At 40.0% G+C, this 22843-nt stretch overlaps 1 protein-coding gene and 1 pseudogene across 2 annotated transcripts in view; one reads left to right on the top strand and one right to left on the bottom strand.

Annotated features, from left to right (window-relative positions):
• The window catches only part of MED14 (mediator complex subunit 14), a 70538-nt gene extending 49881 nt beyond the window's left edge, over positions 1 to 20657 (top strand). Inside the window, exons 21-31 of one of the 2 annotated variants that reach the window (XM_039543074.1) lie at positions 2378 to 2647; positions 5630 to 5773; positions 6431 to 6527; positions 7302 to 7433; positions 9649 to 9831; positions 11297 to 11532; positions 12971 to 13150; positions 13389 to 13496; positions 13992 to 14117; positions 15124 to 15313; positions 20047 to 20657. In XM_039543074.1, the coding sequence (XP_039399008.1) occupies positions 2378 to 2647; positions 5630 to 5773; positions 6431 to 6527; positions 7302 to 7433; positions 9649 to 9831; positions 11297 to 11532; positions 12971 to 13150; positions 13389 to 13496; positions 13992 to 14117; positions 15124 to 15313; positions 20047 to 20120 (1740 nt within the window). In that variant the 3' untranslated portion in view covers positions 20121 to 20657. Of the gene's footprint in view, positions 1 to 2377; positions 2648 to 5629; positions 5774 to 6415; positions 6528 to 7301; positions 7434 to 9648; positions 9832 to 11296; positions 11533 to 12970; positions 13151 to 13388; positions 13497 to 13991; positions 14118 to 15123; positions 15314 to 20046 lie in introns of both variants that reach the window. The other variant, XM_039543067.1, reaches the window with a different exon arrangement.
• On the bottom strand, positions 2 to 706 carry LOC120407443 (annotated as a pseudogene).
• Positions 20658 to 22843: the final 2186 nt, after the last annotated feature.

Genomic DNA, 22843 nt, shown 5'->3' with positions numbered 1-22843 from the left:
GAAAGAATACGCAGAAGGTGTCGTCTTAAACAACAAACCTATTTTTAGTGGTGAAGCCGCTCTTAGTAGATGTGTCTGCATGGGACTGATAGCCAAGCACTAGCTTTGGAGGAAGTCCTAATCTTTCCTTGTATACTCTCCCTATATGCGTAACAGCATCCCTGTTTTCACATTCAGTTGTCCATATTGCTATTTTATCACCCTTAGCTCTAACATTAACAGCTCCACATACATCATCGCTGTAATCATCAAAGGACTCTCCCATAAGGCACAGCAGTGTCTCTAGCCAGAAGCGATCAAGATCATTTCGTCTCTACTGTTTAGTTAGTGTAATTAGCCATTGGCCTCCTCGCTTATTTTTCTCATCTTCCCACATAGGTTCAATCCCATCCTTAAAAAGTGAGTAGTCACAGCCAGGCATTAAATTACTAGAGAGCTGGATATGGTTGTATAAAGCCCAAAAATCTTCAACAGTATCAAACTTTGAGATCAGACAAAGGTTTGCTTGCGAGGTTTTGCTTTTGTCATTTTTGAAGAACCAGAGTGCCCACCTGTTTTGTAGTGGATGCTTAATGTCCTGTTCAGAGCTGGCAACCTCCTGAGCTGGTGCTGTTTCAGTTTTCTCTACTTCTGAAGTCTGAGGATTGGGAGTGGTTTCTGGTTCTGCCATCTTAGATCGATCTATCTGTTCATGGTCTGATGTTGCACTGGCTTGCAGAATCTCACTGAACGTGTCATCCAAAGTCATTCTTTTTGTCCTCCTTATCTGGCTCAAGCATTCCGCGAGTCTAGAGCGTGAACCCCTCAAGGCCAGAATGGCAGCAGCTATAGTTAAAACATGCAGCGGTACCATTTTCAGTATAGTCACAACAGAAAGTGAAAGTTAAGATTCAGAATTAGGAGGGAATTGCTTGGTTGCATGAAATTGAGTATAGGGCAAAGGCACCATTTTCCACAGGCGGCAGTGATTTTGGCTGATATCTGACTCCTGAGGGAAACAAGCACAGAGAGCACAGCTGCTGCCGGTGTCTGAAGCCACTGGGGCTTGTATGTGTAAGCCTGTTTACTGCAACAGTGCTTGCTGAAGTTACTGCAGAGTAGTGTGAGAGAGTGCCCTACAGTAGAGAAAGAAATAAGGCTGCCATCCCTAGAAACCTTTGGGAAAGGATTGCAGAGTACCTCCATGAAAGTTTCATCAGGATCACTCAGGAGGATTCAAGGAACATCCTTGTATACATAAACAAACTGCTCTGCATGGCCCCTTTTCCTAACTCCACAGGGGAGTGAAAAGCAGATAGCACTACCTTCTATAGTTGTGCTGTTACCTCTTCTACTATGAGTAAATTAATGAAAAGTTGACAGCTGTGTCCTGCTAAGTTGGGATTGCCAAGACCATAATGGGAGATATATTTACAGACTTACCCAAGTATCCTTTCCCTTCATTGGGCTCATCCATGCGTGACTGCTAGGACTGACTGGAGTGTGGTGGAGTCTCAAACAGGTCTTGGCTCGTGGCATAACTGACCCCCCTGGTTTCATGACTTGCTTCTTCTTCGTCCTTCCTGTTCACAGCAGGGGTGTGTGTCCCGGGCTCTTCAGAGGTATCCATGGTGGCGTGTGGGGTGATGGAATATCTGCCAAGTATGGCTTTGTAAAAGCATCAGGTCTGTGGCTCAGCACTGGATTGATTGTTGGCCTTCCTGGCCTTCTGATATGCCTGACGCAGTTCCTTCATTTTCATGCGGCCCTGCTGCTAGTCCTTGTTTACCTCTTTTTTCCTGCATCCCCCGTACAATCTGCTTGTAGATGTCCGTGTTTCTTCTGCTGATCTGTAGCTATGCCTGCACAGTCTCTTCTCTCCACAGGCCTGGGAAATCCAGTATCTCCTGTCAACTCCAAACTGGAGCGTGGCTGGAATGTGTAGCTGGCATGGTGATATATGCAGTTTCTCAGAACTGGAGAGGTGCCAAGATGGACAGTCAGGAAACAGCATTTCAAAAATTCTCAGGGCTTTAAGGGAGGGGCCTCTGTGGCCCCTGGGCAGTGGAGTGACCAGAGCGGCCAGTGTCAGGAATTGTGGGACAGCTGTTGGAGGACTGTTAGGGTCAACATAAATAATGCAGTGTCTACATTCTCACTGTGTTGATCTCAGTACATTGACTGTGACTTGGGGAGGTGGTGGTAGTGTGTCGCTGTAAAGGGTAGTTATGTCGGTGGGAGACAAATTTAAGTTAGACACATGCACAGCTAGGTCAATGCCAGGTAGCTTACCTTGACCTAACTTTGTAGTGTAGACTAGGCCTGGTTCCCTTAAAGGTAAACTGTTTGTGATTGATTGTGGAAGCTAGTTGATGTCTCAACATCTGTTCTCTTGCAGGTATTGTTTGATACTCAAGCTCCATTAGTTGCCATCAACAAACTTCCAACTGTGCCAATGCTGGGTCTGACTCAACGCATCAACATTGCTTATCAGTGTTTCTCAATCCTGCCACAGTCACCCACGCACATCAGGCTGGCTTTTAGGAATATGTACTGCATTGACATCTACTGCCGGAGCCGTGGGGTGGTGGCAATACGTGATGGAGCATATAGTCTTTTTGACAATAGTAAAATAGTTGAAGGTTTTTACCCTGCACCAGGACTAAAGGTAATTGATCTTGTGTTTTCTGGCATCTTATGGAATCATCACTCATTGTTCCATTGTGTAGGTTGAGATTAGCTTTTCATTTAAAGCCAATTTATGTGTGAAGTATACACTGTATCTCCTCAAAATTACAGCACTTACTCTTTTTGAGCACAGAATTTTCTGGTTTACAAGTAAACTGGTTAATTAGTATAAATTTATTTTAACTCAAAATGTGTCCAACAAGAAACTTAGCTCTCAATGTGAGACTGTTTTTTGTTTGTTTGTTTTTTTCCCCTGAATGATTTTAGTAATGAAATAATGTAGACACTTCAGGCTTCTTTCATAGTTAAACCTCACTGAAATCTTGTGCCAAAGCTACATTTAAAGACTTTTTTTAGGATTAATGTTAATTTTCCCCCATTCTTCCATAGTTGAACACTTCTTCAGCAGGGGCTGATGGATAATTTTCTATTTCAGAAAAGCCTGTGTAGAACTGCCCTCTTTGAAAAGGCTGTAATCTCCCATTGTTCTCAGTAGGACTGAAGCCAGAGGCTGCTCTTAAAGATGATGGCTGACTTGGCTCTCACTGGAAACAATAGGAGGCAGTGGCCCTTTTGAAAGAGGGCATGTATGCTTCAGTCCTAGTGAGAAATGGGAATGGCAGCCATTTTTAAAGAGGGTAATTTCTTAATTTTCGGAAATATTTTTTTATGCACCAGCCTCTGTCAGAAACTTTCAGTTATGAAAATTAATAGCAAAGAATCAACACTAGTGCTAAATATTTTTCTTCAGCATCTACCCTTGCTCCAGATCTACACAGTTGGAGAGGAAATGGGGGTCTGTAGTGGGGAAGGGGACAGGAAGGAGGGAGAAGACTGGTGTGCTTGTGTATAGGGGAATGTAAGAGATGCAGGAGAGAGAGAGAGGGGAAAATGGGTGTGCAGGAGGGAATGAGGAATTGGGGATGTGTGCAGGGTATACTGGGAGATGCAAGGGGGAATTAGGAGTATAAATTCCCAGTACACCTCTACCCCGATATAACGCTGTCCTCGGGAGCCAAAAAAACTTACGGTGTTATAGGTGAAACCGCGTTATGTTGAACTTGCTTTGATCCACCAGAGCGCGCACCACCTCCCCCCCCCACAAGCACTGCTTTACCGCATTATATCCGAATTTGTGTTATATCGGGTCATGTTATTTCGGGGTAGACGTGTACTTTCTATTGCTCTGGCAATGCGAAGCAGCTCAAAATGTAGTTTAACTGGTCAGCATGCTCTGCTCCAGAATAGCATAAAGCAGCTTGAACAGACAAGTGAATACAGCAATTTAAAGTTTTTAATGTTAAGGCTGATGCTTCATGTCATTAGAAAGCTCTCATGGTACCATTCTCTTTGGGTTTATTTTTATACTGATCAAGTAAATTTTTGGGGGGAAGGGAAAGGGAAATTCTTAGGCAAGCTATGTTAAGATGGTTTTATGGTTGAAAGTACATATCAGTAAATAGTAAAATACACCACAGGGATTTTGCCATTTTAAATAAACCCAAATATGGTTAAGTATTGAACAGTTTGCATAGAGTTAAGGTTGTGTGAGTGCCATGTAGTGACATAAGTGTGGGATAGAAACGGGGTCGGAGGGAGGAAAAAATCAGACTGTAAAAATCAGTTTAGTATAATCCAGGACCAATAACACTAAAATACTTTAATCATATGATTATTGCTTAGTGACACTGTAGGGCAGAGTTTAAAGTTCTCTGGATGCCTGCATTTCTGTAGGCTCACAAGTTTGGATTTATTTTTGATCAAATTAAGTAAGGTTCTGTGGGCACTCAATGGTATTATAGGGTCTTTCTTTAAAGAAGAGAAGAATCTCTTGAAATGAACACCGGCTGATTTGATCATAATTCCTCCAAGTAAATTGTAACTTTCAGAAGTGTGGTGGGGTTTTTTGTTGCTGTTTTTATTTTTTTTTAATGAAACTTCCAGTGACTAGCTGTGCTCTTACCCTTTTTTTATACCTGTTTTTTATAAGCCATTGATTCTGGGAATTAGTGCTGTGCATAAATGTCCTTTAGTTGTGCTAGAAACCTCTTTTCAGCTAAATATTTGATATCCTTAGTAGTCAAATTCATTGTCTTTCCTGTGCCCATTGGCTAAAAAACAAAAATTTCAAAGCCTTCTAGGAAATTGGCTGTTGGTCAGGGGACACTGGGAAAGCATATGCCTTTCCAGTTTACTTGACTTTCTTCTTGAGGATACCGTCTAAGTAAAGGGTTCATTTCTATCTGAGGAGGTGAAAAAGGGAATTGTTGTACTTATAATTTTGCAAGTGTAAAAATTATCTTTACAACTACATCTTAACTGACAGTCCTATCTAAATACAGAATCTTTATAAAATTATTGTTCAGTGACTAGTATGTGATGATTCCTATACATTTACTTCAAATTATGTCCTTTATTTTATTTCTTGGTTATACCTTTAAGTTTTAAACCTTTTTTGAGAGCTATATGCTTTACAAATGTTATAGATCTTCCTGAGTTTGATTTAACCAACATTGAGTCCGTTTTTTGTATTTGAGAGCTGGATACTTAGTTTTCCATCTTTTGATAAGTTTGGGATAAGCCAGTAGAACTTAACAGGAAGGGGGTTGTTTTGCCAAAACTTCTATGTGAATAAACTTGTACTGATCTAGAAAACTGGAGTTGCTTAAAACATTTACTACCTTTTTAATAGGAGATTGGTATGAAAGGCTACTGAATTTTGCGGGTGAACTTGCCAGAGTGGCAAACAGCAACAGTTTCTTAGTAATCAAATTGGTCTTTGACTTCCTGATCTTCTGAATTCTATTTCAAGTAATGGAATTTATATTTTAATCTAAGGATAACAGAATAAGTTATAAATAGCACACATACACTACTGCTATTGATACTTAGATCAATTATAAGTATAGAATTGCTGTTAGAGGCGTGTAGATAAATTTATAATAATCAAATATATCCACAGACATTCCTGAACATGTTTGTTGACAGCAATCAAGACGCACGAAGACGATCTGTAAATGAGGATGATAATCCGCCTTCTCCTATTGGGGGGGACATGATGGATTCATTGATATCACAACTTCAACCCCAACAATCACAGCAACAGGTAAAATGTAGGCAAAATAATAAAACTACAAGTTACACTGTATCTCCATTGTTCTCCATTATTATATCTACCTTTTTAGAAAAATGTATGTCTCTCTTCCTCGAGAGGGGTGGCAATAGCAGATGAGAGGTGAGTATAAACTATACTGCTTTGGATTAGCCCTTGGAAGATTTATTCATGTTTTAAAATGTATGTTTACTTTGAGATAGCATCATAGATAGCACATAGCATGTTGACTGCTATTCAGGAGAATCATTCAACATGTCTTATTTAAAACAGAAAAGGCATATGTAATCAAGGGGAAACAATGTGGTCCTAAAATAAGATTTTTTTGGTACCCTGAGGGCCTGTATTGGATTTTTGGTCTTTGGAGGGTGGAAGTGAAGAAGAGGGTTAGATGTGTAAAGGTAGTGTTTATGTGGTTTGAAAGAAGGGCGTAAAGACTGCTTCAAAAACTGTGGAACAAAGCAACAAGCCCTGAATAAGGAGGTGTGAAGACTTGGATGCTATGGTGTTAAGTTGATTAGACAGATCTGATATCAAACTACCATCATTTTTTTGCCAAATCTATTAATATTAGTACTTAGTAGATTCAGCGTGAAATCACTGAAGACTTCCATTTTACTGTGTTGACACTTTCAGCCATTTGCAAAACAGGCAGGAGCATCAGGAGCTTACCCTCTTACTTCACCACCCACATCTTATCACAACACAGTGACCCCATCTCCTTCCATGATGCATACACAGTCACCAGGTAAGATGGCTCTCAATTCTATATTGGCAATAGATGTTATGGAATGTACACTTTTTTATATTCTAAAGAATAGTATGATTTACGGCATACTTCTCTCATAAAGTGACCTTTTGTTACTTATGAGACATGCGCAGCGTGGTTGGTCTTAGCTATGCTGCATGTGAGCTCTGCATGAACGTCAGCCATGGTTCTGTAATTGGCATTTACTGTGCTTGCATAACATGTAATTATTTTTACAGGCTCCTAAATTGGTCAAATCAAACATCTTCACTTAAAGATCTTTTTCTGAAAAGGCTATTTCCACTTTCTACTCCTAGACATTTACACTTGGATGGAGACCAAAACTAAGTGTAAACTTAAAGTTATGAGCACCTGAGAACAGAGCTTAAACTGGAAATAGTTATGCAACCTTAACTGTAGTTATGTTGATGCGCCTGCTGTAACAAGGAAAAACATTATACCTATTACCTAAGAATATCATGTATTGTACATGTAAAATGTACCATAGAATTTCTAGTTCACATTTGCCTTTGAAGAAGGATTGGTTACTGTATAAGTTAGTATCCTGTCTGCTCAGTAAGAGTGTTTGGTTGCTGGTTCATGTCCAAGATGCAGCTTCTGGGAGTAAAGGTCACTCCGAAAACTCTAGTATGACCTGTCTCTAAGAAAGACAATACTTTTTTCTGATTTTCTTTGCTATTGGTTTACTCAAGCTTTTGAAAGAAAAATAGAAAACATAATGAATTGTTGTTTGTGTCTGGATGTCTTTATTAGGAAATCTGCACGCTGCAAGCTCCCCTAGTGGTGCTTTGAGAGCTCCATCACCAGCGTCATTTGGTCCAACTCCTTCACCTTCTTCCCTTGGAATAACAATGGGACAAACAGCTAATTTTACCAGCCCACATGGTGAGTTCTTGTACTAGTACATCTCTATATTGACATGAAGAGTAAACTGCTTCTTAAAATTAAGCCCTGTCTGTGCAGACGTAGGGACAAGGTAGGTGAGGTAATATCTTTTATTGGACCAACTTCTGTTGGTGGGAGAGACCAGCTTTTGAGCTACACAGAGCTCTTCTTCAGGTCTGGAGATTTACACTGTTTGGAATAATGTGTTCAGCAATTGGCTTGAAATAGCAGTTTGTGCGGATGTGGATTTCCTTGGTAATTATAGCCATACAGATGCTTTCAACAACTTTGAGGTGTTGCTAGTCTATTGAAAATTAAGTACAGTAACTCCTCACTTAATGTTGTAGTGATGTTCTTGAAAAATGCGACTTTAAGCGAAACAATGTTAAGCGAATTCAGTTTCCCCATAAGAATTAATGTAAGAGGGGCGGGGGGGGAGTTAGGTTCCAGGGAAATTTTTTTTGCCAGACAAAAGACATTATATACATATACAGCATAAGTTTTAAACAATTTTAAACAAACAATTTAATACTGTAATCAGCAATGATGATTATGAAGCTTGGTTGAGGTGGTGGAGTCAGAGCGTGAAAGAGGATGGATCGTCCAGTTGCTCCTCTTGTTGTTCTTTTCAAAGTGCTGGGGGGGTGCTCCAACCCCTCCCCCCGAGCATGCTACGTTCTCTCCCCTCCCCCCAGCCTCCTGAATGCTGCAAAACCCCTCCCACCCGCCGCAATCAGCTGTTTCGGGATGTTTTGGAGGTTCAGGGGAGAAGGCTGCGCATGAAATCCTCACTCCTCCCTCCTCCCCTCAGAGCCTCTTGAATGCTGGGAATCAGCTGCAGGCAGGAGGTGCAGGGAGGGAAGGGGGGAGTTGCTGATCTCTGGGGCTGCGGGGGGAGGGGGGAGGTGCTGGGGAGTGGTGATGGGGAGCTGATGGGGAGGCTGCTGGCCCATCTTGGTTCCAGGCCCCCAAGGCCAAACAATGTTGTAAGCAAATATTGTGCAACTTGAATAATAATAATAATTAATAATAATAATAATTGGTGATATACCAATCTCCTAGAACTGGAAGGGACCTTGAAAGGTCATCGAGTCCAGCCCCCTGCCTTCACTAGCAGGACCAATTTTTGCCCCAGATCCCTAAGTGTCCCCCTCAAGGATTGAACTCACAACCCTGGGTTTAGCAGGCCAATGCTCAAACCACTGAGCTATCCCTCCCCCCTTGAGTGTGTTCTCTAATAGATCAATAATATAATAACATAACAAAACAGCGTTAACCGGGACAATGTTACGTGAGCAGTTACTGTACCACTCACTCACTGCCCCTTACTAATGTGGGAAAAATTGACCTAGACTATCATGCAGTATCACTACGAGGCCATGGTTTCAGCTGAATTTAATTACTTTACCCTGTATCTTTAAACGTAAAACAACTTCAGTTAATTACCTTCACATGCAGCTTGAATCAAAAAGGGAAGTAACTGAGAACAGGCTAAAGAGATTCAGTAACTTAAAACTTGAAAATTGTTGACCAAGTCGTCTTGTTTTACAGTGCACAAAAAAGTGCAACTGATCCTCCCCCGCCCCTTCAGTTATTGAATTACGTGGAAAACTCTATTCAAATTATTTCCTCTATAATTATAGTACATTAGATTCTGCTCCCTATAGCACCACTACTACTTAAATCACCAAAACTTAAGATTGGAATTTATTTTTCAGCATATCAGTCAAGTAACTGAGAAACAGTCTGTTGTAGACACTACAGTCTATGTTCTTAGGAGCATACACGAATGGATTTTATTATGGAACTTGACTGCAGTGAAGTGAAGTGACTGAGGCATTTTCCTGTGTAAACTACACCCTTTGTCTTTCACTGTGTCCAGCTTTCATACAGCTAGTGGGAGGTAGAGACCTGCTGTAGTCAGTGGGACTCTGTATGGAAGAATCCCTTTGCAGAATCTAGTCCGTAACTAATAGAATTTTTAAAGGCAAAGTAATAAATGTGTAAACTTCTATTTTAAATTTAATTCCTTAAAATGCTTACATCTTACAAACAGCTACAGAAGGAGTATGGGATAAAAAGTGGATGCTATGTGTCATGTTGGTATTTTACACTGAGTTTTTGAATACTTTGTTTGAAATCATTGTGTGTGATCCATATTTTCTATGACTTAAGAAAAGCATTAATTAAAAAAATAACCTTGAGAATTTCACAGGTACCATAGACCCTAGTTCACCCTACACAATGATGTCGCCCAGTCAGCGTGCAGGGAATTGGCCGGGATCTCCTCAAGTGTCTGGTCCCTCACCGGCTGCACGCATGCCTGGAATGTCACCAGCCAATCCTTCTCTCCATTCTCCAGTCCCAGATGCCTCTCATTCCCCACGAGCTGGAACAAGTTAGTTATATTTAACAGTATTGTAATTGTGAAGCACTTAAAGTTAATATTTCTAGTGCCATCTCTTTTGTAGCATTCCTTATTTTTATCTGCTACCCTTTCGTAGTAAAATAATACTCTGCTATATATATGCATTTATTCTGGCCCAGCGTGAGTCTTAAATAATTAATAAAAAATGGAAAGCAAGTCAAATCATGGTTAGCACTGGATCTATTTTTATCTGGTTCTGAAGGTTTTTTGTTTATTTACTGCGCTGTTGAAATTGAATATTTGTGTTTAAGCCTTTGATACCTCAAAGTGGGGAGAAGTCCAGATGAATAGCAGTAGTGTGAAGAAAATCTGAAAGTACATATGAGTACAAGAATAGTATAATGTCACACTTCAACACTGTAAAATGGTCTTGGCAAGATTGGTTTAACTATACTTCTTGATCACTTCTGCCAACTGATTGAGTACAAAGTTGCCATCTGCTGGCTCACCCCTAACCTCTGATGCTTGGGAGAGAGAAAAGGGCCGATATACTAGTTGCTAACATTACGAGATTCTCTTCAGGGGTTCAGTATAATGATCGTAACTACTTGACTTTGTTGCTATAGTTGGTCCTATGTTGTATGGCAACTAGTGCTGTAAATCCCCTTGAGGAGGAACTACCTGGGAAGATTGGAGTTTGTGTCCAGTTTTGGGCCCCCCACTACAGAAAGGATGTGGACAAATTGGAGAAAGTCCAGCGGAGGGCAACAAAAATGATTAGGGGGCTGGAGCATATGACTTATGGGGAGAGGCTGAGAGAACTGGGGTTATTTAGTTTGCAGAAGAGAAGAGCGAGGGGTGGATTTGATAGCAGCCTTCAACTACCTGAAAGGGGATTCCAAAGAGGATGGAGCTTGGCTGTTCTCAGTGGTGGCAGATGACAGAACAAGGAGTAATGGTCTCAAGTTGCAGTGTGGGAGGTCTAGGTTGGATGTTAGGAAACACTATTTCACTAGGAGGATGGTGAAGCACTGGAATGGGTTATGTAGGGAAGTGGTGGAATCTCCATCCTTAAAGGTTTTGAAGGCCCGGCTTGACAAAGCCCTGGCTGGGATGATTTAGTTGGTGTTGGTCCTGCTTTGAGCAGGGGATTGAACTAGATGACCTCCTGAGGTCTCTTCCAACCGTAATATTCTATGATTCTATAAGATAAAGCAAAGATTAGTCTTTAAATTTATGAAATTGGCAGGATGAAACTTCTGCTTTCATGGTAATGCTATTAGTCTTGTTGTTACCTCTTCCTCCAAACCCATCCCCATTTACTTCTGGGTTTTGTCCATTAGTTCCATCCTGTCTGACACCCTGCGCACTCTCTGGGGCAAGGACTGTCATCTTTGTTACTTTTTTGTACAGTGTCTTCCAAAAATTTGAAAACATAACGTGCAGTCAAACTCTGTACACTTTCAATAAGTGAGAATTTTTCTATTTCCATCAGGTTCCCAAACAATGCCAACTAATATGCCTCCACCTCGTAAACTACCTCAGCGCTCCTGGGCTGCATCTATCCCCACGATCCTCACTCACAGTGCCTTGAATATTCTACTGCTGCCCTCTCCTACTCCTGGGCTTGTACCAGGACTAGCCGGCAGCTATCTTTGCTCCCCTCTAGAGCGATTTCTTGGATCAGTTATTATGAGGCGACACCTTCAGAGGATCATCCAGCAAGAAACGGTACTTAAATGATTGATTTGTAACTCCAACTATTGACTTTAAAGTGTAACTTTCTAAATAGTAGTTTGTCACATGCTTGCATTGTAGGTCTGCTTCATAATAAATCACAAACTATTCTGTCTGAATTGTAATTGCTTTCAGCATCTCCGAAAAAGAGAAAGTAAGAACAGATATCCAGAATGTTGCCACTAATAAATGTTTCCAACTTCCTAGTTGGAACACCATACACCTTCAACATCTATTTTGAAGAACTGTGTAAAATAGATCTAGAATAAATGAAGTCCAGTGATTAGAGTAGGGGTTGAAGAGTCAGAATTCCTTGTGTTCTATTCCTGGCTCTCTCACTGACTCAAGTATGAACTTAAGAAAAAAGTACTGAATCTCCTTGCCTCAGTTCTTTTCATCAGTACAATGGGCGTAATACTTGCCTAACCCTCACATCTGGGAAGTGAGGGCTTAATTAATGCTAGTAAATCTCTATATAAATATAGAGGATCTCAAACTTTCTTGCATATGCTTTTCATGCTGTTAGCAACGTGAAACAATATTGTATCAGTCTATTAATACAGTTTAACACAATTGAATCCCCTCCAAATTTAGGCTGACCATATTCTGAAGTCCTTAACTTCGGGGAAACCCACACTTCTAGGTGTGGAGTCTCCTACTTATCTGACTACAGTAAATATCTGGTCCCTCTGTGTAGGCACTTACGTGTCCCCATCACAGTGGTATCTGAGTTCTTGATAAATTACCTTTCCTAGCAGTATGCAAAATATTGTGTGATTTCTCCTCCCTTCCCTTGCCCTCTTCCTCCCCCCCCCCAAAAAAAGGAAAAATTGTGCAGCCATATAACGTGATAGCTGTTCTTTTAAAAAAAAATGAATAAATAAAAGATGATGAGTGGGGCCCAGATCCTCTGATACCCAGTCCCCCCTAGATGCAGCAGGGTGGGGTGGAGAGCCATTATGGTGTCTGATTATGGATCCCTGATTTTGGGGGTGGTTATACTCTAAGTGGTGCATGGAGCAGGCTTGGGGCTGCTCTGAACTTTTCCAGCTGGCTGTACATTCCAAGGAGTCACCCACCCCCCAGCTGGAAATGACCAGAACTCAGTGTGCTCCAGCCATACCCTCACCCCTAGGGATGGGGAGGAAGTGCTGAAGAATCTCTCCATGCTGAAGTAATCAACAGCTGTGGAGAGGAGGTCAGTTTCTACTCCTTTGTGCTTCCAGACCAATGCAAAAGGAGCGGAGTCGGGGCTGGAATCTAGCACTGTATTATTCCTGAAGGTGTTGTTTTTATATGGCCAAATCTTAATTGGTGCTCTTGTTAAAAGAAACAGCCTTCAAAATTGGGGGGGGAGGGGGTCCTGAGGAGTGAGTTTGTCTTCTGCTGTTCCATGAAGTACTAATTAGATGCATTGTTTCTGTTCATACAGCTACAGCTAATAAACTCCAATGAACCAGGTGTAATAATGTTTAAGACAGATGCACTGAAGTGCAGGGTTGCCCTTAATCCGAAAACCAACCAGACTTTGCAGCTAAAAGTAACACCTGAAAATGCAGGACAATGGAAGCCAGAGGAACTACAAGTTTTGGAGAAATTCTTTGAAACAAGAGTATGTACTTAAACTACTAACATTCAGAGTCTTGTTTTGTATGTCACCTTAATATTGGCCTATTCTGCAGCTCTTATTCATGAGTAATTCTCTTGATCAGTGGAACTAATGATGAGAGTAAGGGCTGCAGGATAAGAGTAGCGATTAACAGCTATGCACAATTGTGGTGCTATGTAAATAGCAAATGGACCAATTTTGATCTAGATGGACAGTACTAATTGGTATTGTATTATTGTAGGTTGCAGGACCACCATTTAAAGCAAACACGTTAATAGCTTTTACAAAACTACTAGGCGCTCCTACGCATATCCTCAGGGATTGTGTACACATCATGAAACTGGAGTTGGTAAGTTACATTTTTTTTAACTTTATTGACAACGTTTAGTCTGCTCAACTCCAAAGTCTGCACTTGAAATAATAAAAATCTATTTGTGGTGACTGCAGAATGAATTCCACCCTGTAGTGTAAATGAAGATACAGAATCTAATATTAAATACATAAATTCAATAAAGATGTGTTCACTGTACTTCTTACTTAAGAGGTCAACAAAAACTTGTCCTCTCCCTAGACTTGACGCATTTGATGAAAATCACACAACTATTTGTTTGTATAGTATCTTTTCATTGCTATCTCAGTGTAGATTCACAGAACCATTCTCATAGCAAGAGGAGATTTGTTAACTCTTAATTATATTTATATTAAATGTGAAATCATCTGAAAGCTTGAAGAGTCTAGCTTAAGTGTCATTTTAACAGTACCAACATGTTACAATAGTCAAACACATATGTTACCTTAATGTGCCTTGCTTTATTATGTTCTCTGTGGCATATTTTTAAAACAGTTCCCTGATCAAGCAAGCCAATTGAAATGGAATGTGCAGTTTTGTTTAACGATTCCTCCCAGTGCCCCACCAATTGCACCTCCAGGAACACCTGCTGTTGTGCTGAAATCCAAAATGTTGTTTTTCGTAAGTATAATAGCTGTCTTTTTATTAAAAGCTGCAGCGTGGACAGGGTCTGAAAGAAGAGCAGTGTTACTAACCAGCTAGTAGAAGGGTCAGTTCTGTAAACCTGGCTTCTGTCTGCACATGGATTGGTTACTCTTGGCTAGTAACCATGGTAGCTAAAAATGCTGCTGTTGCAAGAGGCCTAGGGTTGCATACTGTTTTTTTCTATAATGCATTCACACTTTTTTCCTTTCTGCGGCTATGACCCCATTACTATTCCCGTGGACCTTTTTTGGCTAGTCTTCCTTCTTGTTCTCTGTAGATGCTGTGATAAAGTTCATTGCTTCATGCACTGCTGGTGCCATTCTGTACGTGTCCCCTCTTTCTGTTCTTTGCTGAAACACTATGGGATAGTTGCTTGCATTTTCCCAGATTGTTGTGATACAAATGTGGTCTGATGGCAGGAAAGCCACTGTGTGGACACAAACTGAACTGTGTTAATAGTCAGGTTTAGATGATGGTGCCTTTAACCAGTTACAAAATCAGTTGTACCTGGCAGTGCGAATGGTCCTTAGGAGGCTATTTCAACTATAGCGTCTTGAGACTGGATGTAGATTATTCCTAATTATTGAGCTGTTATCTATGAAACATGAGATATGTATAAAATATAGGCCTAGAAATGTTTAAAACTTTTGCTGCAGTGAGCAGTTCTGTTTTGGACAGGAGGCTCATATAAAATGTGAAGAATGTATTGTGTATGAAGACAATGTGGAAAGCTTATGGCCACAATTAGTTTTACTTCAATACCTTTTCTTAGGTGTAGAATCTTTGTGACACCTAGTTCTTGTGTGTTACTGTATTGAAGGTGTTCCCCACATAGAGATAATGTAAAAGGAAATGAAATTAAAAAGGACCTGACTACAAGCTAGGGCTTGAAGTAGCAAGGCAACTATCCTAACGTTGTGTGTGTCTGAAAAATACTGTTTCATCTTAATGCACTTTTTATCTTTTTTTGTTTTACTCACAGCTTCAGTTAACACAGAAAACTACAGTCCCACAGGAAGCCGTTAGCATTATTGTCCCAATCATTTATGATATGGCTTCAGGTACAACGCAACAGGCAGACATTCCCAGGCAGCAGAACTCTTCCATTGCTGCTCCCATCTTGGTTAGCAATATTCTAAAGAGGTTTGCAGAAGTGAATTCTCCACGACCAGGTACTGTACACATCCAGTAGACAGAACTCAAGAAGTATTCAGACTTAAGAATAAGTGGGATTTAGTTTTAGTGATTTGTAATGCATGTCTTTGTGGAGAGAGGATCGATCAGCCTTTCTTAAGGTGATCTGCAGGTCCTGATAGGGTTAATTTATGTGTTGTTGATTACTGTTGAGACCATACCAGTTATTTGTGCCAGAGGGTTGTATTAATGGCACAAGCTAGTTTACTGTTTGTCTAGGAGGTAGAATGCATGTATTTTGACATGGCTTATGCTACTGCAGTCACAGCAACATAGTGTTCATGAGTGGACTCAGTGTAAATAACAATTGCAATGCTGTGGTAAAACATCTGATTTCATGGTTTACCATAGATTAATAAACCATTTCAATAGAATAGCATAAAGATATATTAAAGCACTGATCAAACACTGTCCATGTATCATGAAGAATGAAAAATGATCTGAGTGATTGTTTGCTGAATGTACGCTCTACCAGTGTTGTAATGGGTGCAGTAAAAACTTTCACTTTCTACCAAATGTGCTGTGAAGCTCTTGCATGTAAGTTGTTTCTAAGAATGAGAATTGTTTCAATTTTGCTGCAACGTTTTTATTTAACCACTTTTAAAAAAGACACTTTTTTTTAAAACACACCCCGATAGGGTTTAAATGGTGAACTCAAAGGCTGAATTCTGCTTCTCTTCTAAGTATTTATATATCTTAATCTAATTCACAATACTTCTGTTATGCTTGATGCTTTATTTGGAGTGACAGAATTTTAGAATGTTAACATTGTAAATTGGTAGAGATGTACCTATTTTGATGGAAATCATGCCATGTTCACATTAATATTGCATCTTCTGTCATATTAAACTTACTAGCAATGTAGAGAGTGGGGGGGGCAACAAATAAGGCTTGGGCAAGGCTTCCCAGACCTCATAGGGTCCTCTACTTTAATTCCTTTTGTGGCTTGACTCTTATCCTGTATTAGACACTTCCTGAGAACTAGCAGGATGAGGAAGAGGGCAATTGAACTCTCAGAAATAACTTTGAACTTGCAATTTCATTTGTCCAAGGGTCATGTGTGAGCGATCTCAGTCCTACACCACCTCCCCATTTGTAGATTTAAAGATAAATAGGTTTGGGCACTTTATTACTGAGCATGATGTTACATATAACAGGACATGTTTGTGCCACTTAACTAACCAAACATAATTGTTTGTTTAAAATTAATAGGTGATAATCTTGATGTTTTGGAATAACATCTTACACAGTGGTGGTTTTTTTTTTTTTTTTTTTTAACAAGGAGTTTTACCCACAGGATTTCTGTACACAATAGATTGGAATGCTCAGCTGGGTAAATAGCACTCCTTCAAAAAACAAAGTTTACTGAATGTATCAGAAGAGCAAGTTCTCTTGTTGAGTACTAGTGGAGAAAAATATAGATCTTTCTCTGAGCCTAACTGTAGTACCTCAGTTCCTGAAGTTATGATTAAATGAAATTCACAGTAAAATATCGTAGGAATGCCACAGCATAGGGAACAATCTTCAAAGCTACTTGTAATGTCCAAAATTGAGATCTGTTCTTTGGTAAATTGATCAAGATAGGAAGGTGGAGCTCACCAGTTTTTGTAGCTATGACCATAGATCTTGATTAAATGAGATGGGACACAGCCCACGGAACAGAATGGGGACAAGAAAAAAGTGTATCTGAAAGGTGCTCATGTCCTCGAGTAGGATCCTAGCCAGTCAAGGAAATATGTGGAGTAGGTAGGAGACATCCCTGTGTACTCCAGCCCCATTTCTACCAGGATATAGTGTCTGTATTGATGTGTTTGTTTAAAAAAAAAAAAAAAAAAAAGAGGAGGGGGGTGTCCCTCTATTGGAAACTTTTGAAATGCATGATGCAGTTTGCTGCCATTTTAAAGGTTTAAGACCTTTGGAAAGATGTATAGGTGGGTGGAGAGGGTTCTCCTTTTGTCTCTTTGGTGGGGTAAGAAAGGTTATACCTGTCCCCAGTGAAGGAGAGGGATAGCTAGCTGGGGACAGATCTCTTTTTTACAGGAGATGTGAATAAGGGTTTCCTTGCTGGGACATCACTTTTGACAAATGCTATTGCAGCTCCACCCACTAGTTGGAAGGATCCAGAGACCCAGAAACTTCCCAGCAAGGCACTAGCTCCTTCTGCTGGTCTCACTTCAAATTCCCCTGCTTGGTGAATTTTCACCACACCAGCGGAGTGGAACGGGGACTCCCCATGTCAGGGAAAAGAGGGAGAGCTTCCTGCCTGGTTTTAGCCAAGGACAGAGAATTGCACTCCCTGTATTCTAACACCTACTTCCGATCCATTGTCAGAAAACTATAGTTGTTGCAAGAATGTATCCGTAAATATGGTTTAGGAAAATGTCTCAAATTGTTTAATTTCAGCAAAGACACATACCTATTGTCTGAATGATTGTGACTATAGATGATAAATGTTCCATCTTTGTGGTTACAAAAACATATCCACTGTAGGAATGTGATTGCAGCAATAAAAGTGACAGGAAATGGCAAGACTGACTTACCTGTGTTATGCTCACAACTGAAATATTTGAGGAAGGATGAGACAAATGAGATGAACTGATTAAAAATCCATGAAGTAACATTTATGGTACTATTTACACTTATTGTATACTATAATCAGTGTTGCCTCATTTTGGCTGTATCTTTTATCTTGCTCTCTCTTTTTGTGAGAGAGTATTTTGTACTCAACTTCATTTTCCTTTTAATAAAATACTAGTAACTGAAAAGTGACTTTTTTGGCAGAGTTTTATTTTCAGGTACCTATTGTTAAACACTGCCTAAATCTTTGTTTCCCTGAAACATTAACTCCTAGTGAATACGCAGTGACTCTCTTCCAGGAAAGACTTCCACCCCCACCTCCCCAAAAGGAAATCAAATACCAATTGTTCAATAAAAGATTAACCTTACATTGAAAAAAGGCAGAGAATCCCAAGAGAAACCGTATTTTGTGGACCAATGTGGTTAAGCTTGTGCTTTGGTCCTGCAAGCTGCTCTGCAAGCTGTGGGGATGCCAGGGTTTGCCTATGTGGAGGACCTTGTAGGACCAAGGCCTTCAAACACTTCAGGTTTTTTTGTTACACTTCACCTGAGCTAACCTTTTCTAAATATCTGATTTTCACTGAGGTATTTCATTTTATTTAGCCAATTTTTGCAGCTTGGTGTACGGTGCAAGGAGATAATGACATGTCCAAAGTCATGCTGTGACTGTTTGGTTCAGCAGTTGGGATTAATGGCTCCCAGTGCACTCTACTATAATCACTTAGATCACACCATCGTCCCTCAGCAGCAGAACATAACAGATCTTAATTGACACTGCTTAAGAAGCCCAAAGTTAAGTGGAGAGGAAGAATGTATCCTAAAGAACCTGACTAGGCGAAAACTTGTTGTTTTAAACTCTTTATTTTTTTAAATTGTACCATACCCTTTGCTGTACATTTCCTGATGGAAAGGAATTAGAGAACTGTGTGGCCTGAGATCTGGAGTCTTGCTGGAATAAAAATGAAAAATTCTTGACCTTGGCTTGTGGTGGCTATATATTTTTATATTTTTGTCAAAGTCTTCTAAAACAACTGTTGGGGTCATTGAAACTGACTGCACAAGAGGTTTCAAATAGGGGCATTTTGGGGAACTTGTTGCTGGAAATGCTGGTTTGTTGAAACTGTTCATGAGAAGGGGTTGATTTTGAAGAATTTCCCATTTCAAAAACATTGAGAAATTTTGAAATTGTCCATGTCCCACTTTGATATTTTTGAAACAGTTTCATGTTTTGTGTTAAATTTTGAAGTGAAACGTCATTTCAAGTTAACTTAAGTGAAAAGTGTTTTTAAAAAAATTCAGTTGACCCCATCTAAAACTCTTTTGCATTTTGATTTTGCCTTTTTATCCTGATTTTTAGGATGGGAATTTTTTTGACATCTTAAATTCTTGTGGACAGGAAACCATTTTCCACCCAGCACTAGTTCAACTTCTTGATTTTTTTTTTAAATGTTTAGTTGCTGCTCGTAATCAGCAACTATATGTAAACTTCTGTCAATTTCTTGAAGTTTTTATGAAACCAAATCTGATAAGGTGCAGCACTCGTAAGCTTTTTATGAACAGGTTACAGAAGAACTAGAAATTCCTTGTATGATAAATCATCCCATGGATTCATGAGACTCAAAAGGTATTAAAGCCTTAATACTAGCTGCCACTAGTTTCTGGCAGATTTATGGCTGGCCAGACACTGTGCTGAGAAATTCAAGCTGAAATTACTTTACCTGACATATTCACGAATTCAAACTCTGTTGGAGTGAATGGGTTTGGAAACTTGAACCAGAGATACAAAAACAACATTCCTGAAATGACACATTCATGCAGGCTAAGTCCCTGAGGTCAGTGGAATTTGCAAGTCTTAATTAGCACTGTCTTTAAGGAGCTTTCCCTTCTAAGGCTAAAACCATAGTCTAAACAATCCTTTAAACACTGGTAAACCAGTCAGTGTGGGTAAATTATAGTTGTTTAGACTATGTTAAAGTATTACACGGTATTTAAAAATCAGAAAGCACTATGTGAGCCCAGTGTGGAGCAAGCTTGAGTAGCATACTTTGTTTGTTACAAATTAAATTGAATTAACCCCTGATTGTTTAATTCATTTTTTTCTGTCATGCTAACGTGTATTTTTTTCCTTTTCCAGGTGAATGCACAATATTTGGAGCTGTTCGTGATTTAATGGTTAATCTTGCCCTAACCCCTGGTGGGCGCCCGTAGACACTTTTAAAACAAGGATGAAAAACAAGAGACTCAGCAGCAAAAATATCAATCTCTGAAGTAAAGCCTTCAGTTAAAAAAAGGAGAAAAGGACATTTTGACATGTTATGTTTTTTTTAAAGAGCTAAATATATTAAACTGGGAAACTTTCAGGGATGCACTTTCATCAAATGATCATCAACCCATAACTTTTATATAGTGCTCTTGTATAGTGTGTTTTAAGGGATACATTTCAGACTAGGTAATAGATTAAAGTGTCAGCTTGCAGCTAATAGATTTAATATTCTGTTTTATACGAAGATTATGGAAAATGCCAAACTTGTTTGTTTTTTTCTTACGTTTTGGTGTAATAGAATTGGTTGGTTTGTTTTTTTTAAGGCAGATCTGTCATTTTGAATACTGTAAAACTGTGACAAACTTTATATTGAAACTGTATTTTAATATTACTGCTTTGAATCTTTAAACAAATTATTTGGGCTTGTTGTTAACATGACCCCAAAAAAGCAATATTTAATAAACTAGATAAAAAACCTTAAACTAAGATTGTATGATTTCTAAGAACTTCTCCCTCTCTCTCTATTATATCACTTTAGGAAGTGAATCGTTGTAAAATGTTTGACTAAAATTTGATATACGTGTTGTTGTCTTAGATGTGACACTTTTTATAATTAAAAATACTATCAGGGTTTTTTTCAGCCACTTCAGATCATTTGCCTTATCTCCTACATGGCTGTTTGCGTTTTTGGCCCCATCCTTTCTCTGCCCCCAACCCTATGGAAGAAATAATTTTGCTCCCCAACGATGACTTCTTCACTCTAGCAATAATTCTGATTATTTTTAAATCTTAAGGAAACTGTACTTGCATAGTATATCAATTCTAGTTTATAAACACTATTTAAAATATAAATTTAGTTTTCTTTTATCAAAGTGAAAAGACACCATATATACATAGCAAAGGCCACGTGATATAGTGCGAGTAGGCATTTTTTCTCAGTGCTCCTGCATTCTTGTTGTGCCTTTCATTTTAAGGACTCCACCCCACACCCCATACTGCTGTTACTATTGAAATCCTTAATTTTGCATATAGTGTTGGAATAGGGGTCAGATGGTGGAGAGAGAAGTAGAAGAATTACGAAGCAATCTTGTTTTCAAATTGTGTTCAGTGAAGTTGGGCAAACTGATTCAGGAGAGCTGAAGTTGACTAAGAAAAGTGAAGAAATAACTTCATGTTTAACTTCTCAACTTGGACACTACATTGGGAAATTGGCAAGTAAAAGGAAGGTATGAAAAAGTTTGTCAGTCTTAATGAAGATTCTCAAATAGTTCTATTGACTGCCCATTCATCTTAAGAATCAGTTCCAAACTAAGTTTAAAAATTCTCCATGGGTTTACTCTTGCCTGCTTTATGGACTTTGTGTTTCTACTCTTCTCTCTTTAGCAGCTGCTTCCTGGGCTTTCTACATGCATCTCTCCTTTTTGGTGGAAGAGCCATCTCCTCTGAAGTTCCTGCTATCTGGAACATCCTTCACATTGGTCTCTGATTCAAATTTCAGCTACTTTTTTTTCTTCGGTGTATATTGGTCCCTTTCTCTTGTATTTCTCTATTATGTGAAAGATGGTTAAACTCTCTACACTTGAAACTTTTAACCTAGTTTATTCATTCAACTCCTGCCTTCACATGCAGGTTGAAATTAGAAACTAGATGGGGGATGCACTAAAGATGTCTGCAGTAGACCAGAACTCACGGAGCTGAAAAAGTATTACATCAGATACTAGACTGGGTTACTATTCATGGTGTGATAATTCCAATATTCACTAGCTGCCTGCCCTAAGGAACCAGCTTCTGGAGAAGGGGATGTGATCACTGTTTTACTAACGTTCAGGGACACAAGTGCTGTAAGACAGAGGGCTTTGGACGGGCTGAGCACTTTAGAAAGACCCTTACACCCACTTACCACACTGAATTATTCCCAGAGCATTATTGTTATGGAAAGTTTTGGCGGTCCATTTGAGTAACTGAGAATACTGCCTTGGAGCACAGCACTTTCTGGTACTTTCTGACTCTGTTTCAGACACAGCTGCCTCCTGACAGAAGAATGAGATAGACAGACAGAGACAATGGAAACATAGGGGGCTGAATTAAGGTTGCACAGAGTCTCTACTCCTTAGGCTTCTGATCCTGGTCCAATCTCCTTGCCAGTAAATCCTAGTCTTGCTCCTCCAAATGTCTAGTCCCAGTCCCCTTGCCTAGCCTGTGCCAGTTCACTCTCCAGTCCCCCAGTCTGTCTCTCCCTTCCAGGGCTGGCGCAACCCATTAGGTGACCTAGGTGGTCACCTAGGGCACTAACATTTGGGGGGCGGCGACCGTGGCAGCCGGACCTTCTGCCGCCTAGGACGGCAAAAAAGCTGGCAGTGCTCCTGCTCCCTTCTCCACTCAAGCTCCCTGTCTCTTCTGGGTCCCAGTCTCCTCCTCCAGCTTCTCATCTAATCTGTGTCCTCACTTCTGGATCCTTGCCCCAGTCTCTACCCAGTTCTCCCCCCACATCCCAGCTCGTCACCTCTCTCTCCTTGCTCCATTTGTTACCAATTGTCCTGTCAGCCTCAAGTCCCAGTCTCTATTGCCCAGGCTTCTTGTCCCAATCTACTCCCCCACCGCCCCTCCCTCAGAACACCCTAGGTCTGAATCTTGTTGTCTGCATTTGAATCAGGAAGCTTCATCTTCC

Source organism: Mauremys reevesii, linkage group 1, assembly GCF_016161935.1.
Source record: "Mauremys reevesii isolate NIE-2019 linkage group 1, ASM1616193v1, whole genome shotgun sequence".
Classification (NCBI taxonomy): Eukaryota; Metazoa; Chordata; order Testudines; family Geoemydidae; genus Mauremys; species Mauremys reevesii.
Note: the sequence above shows the minus strand (reverse complement) of the source record. Positions and strands in the feature narration are given on the sequence as shown.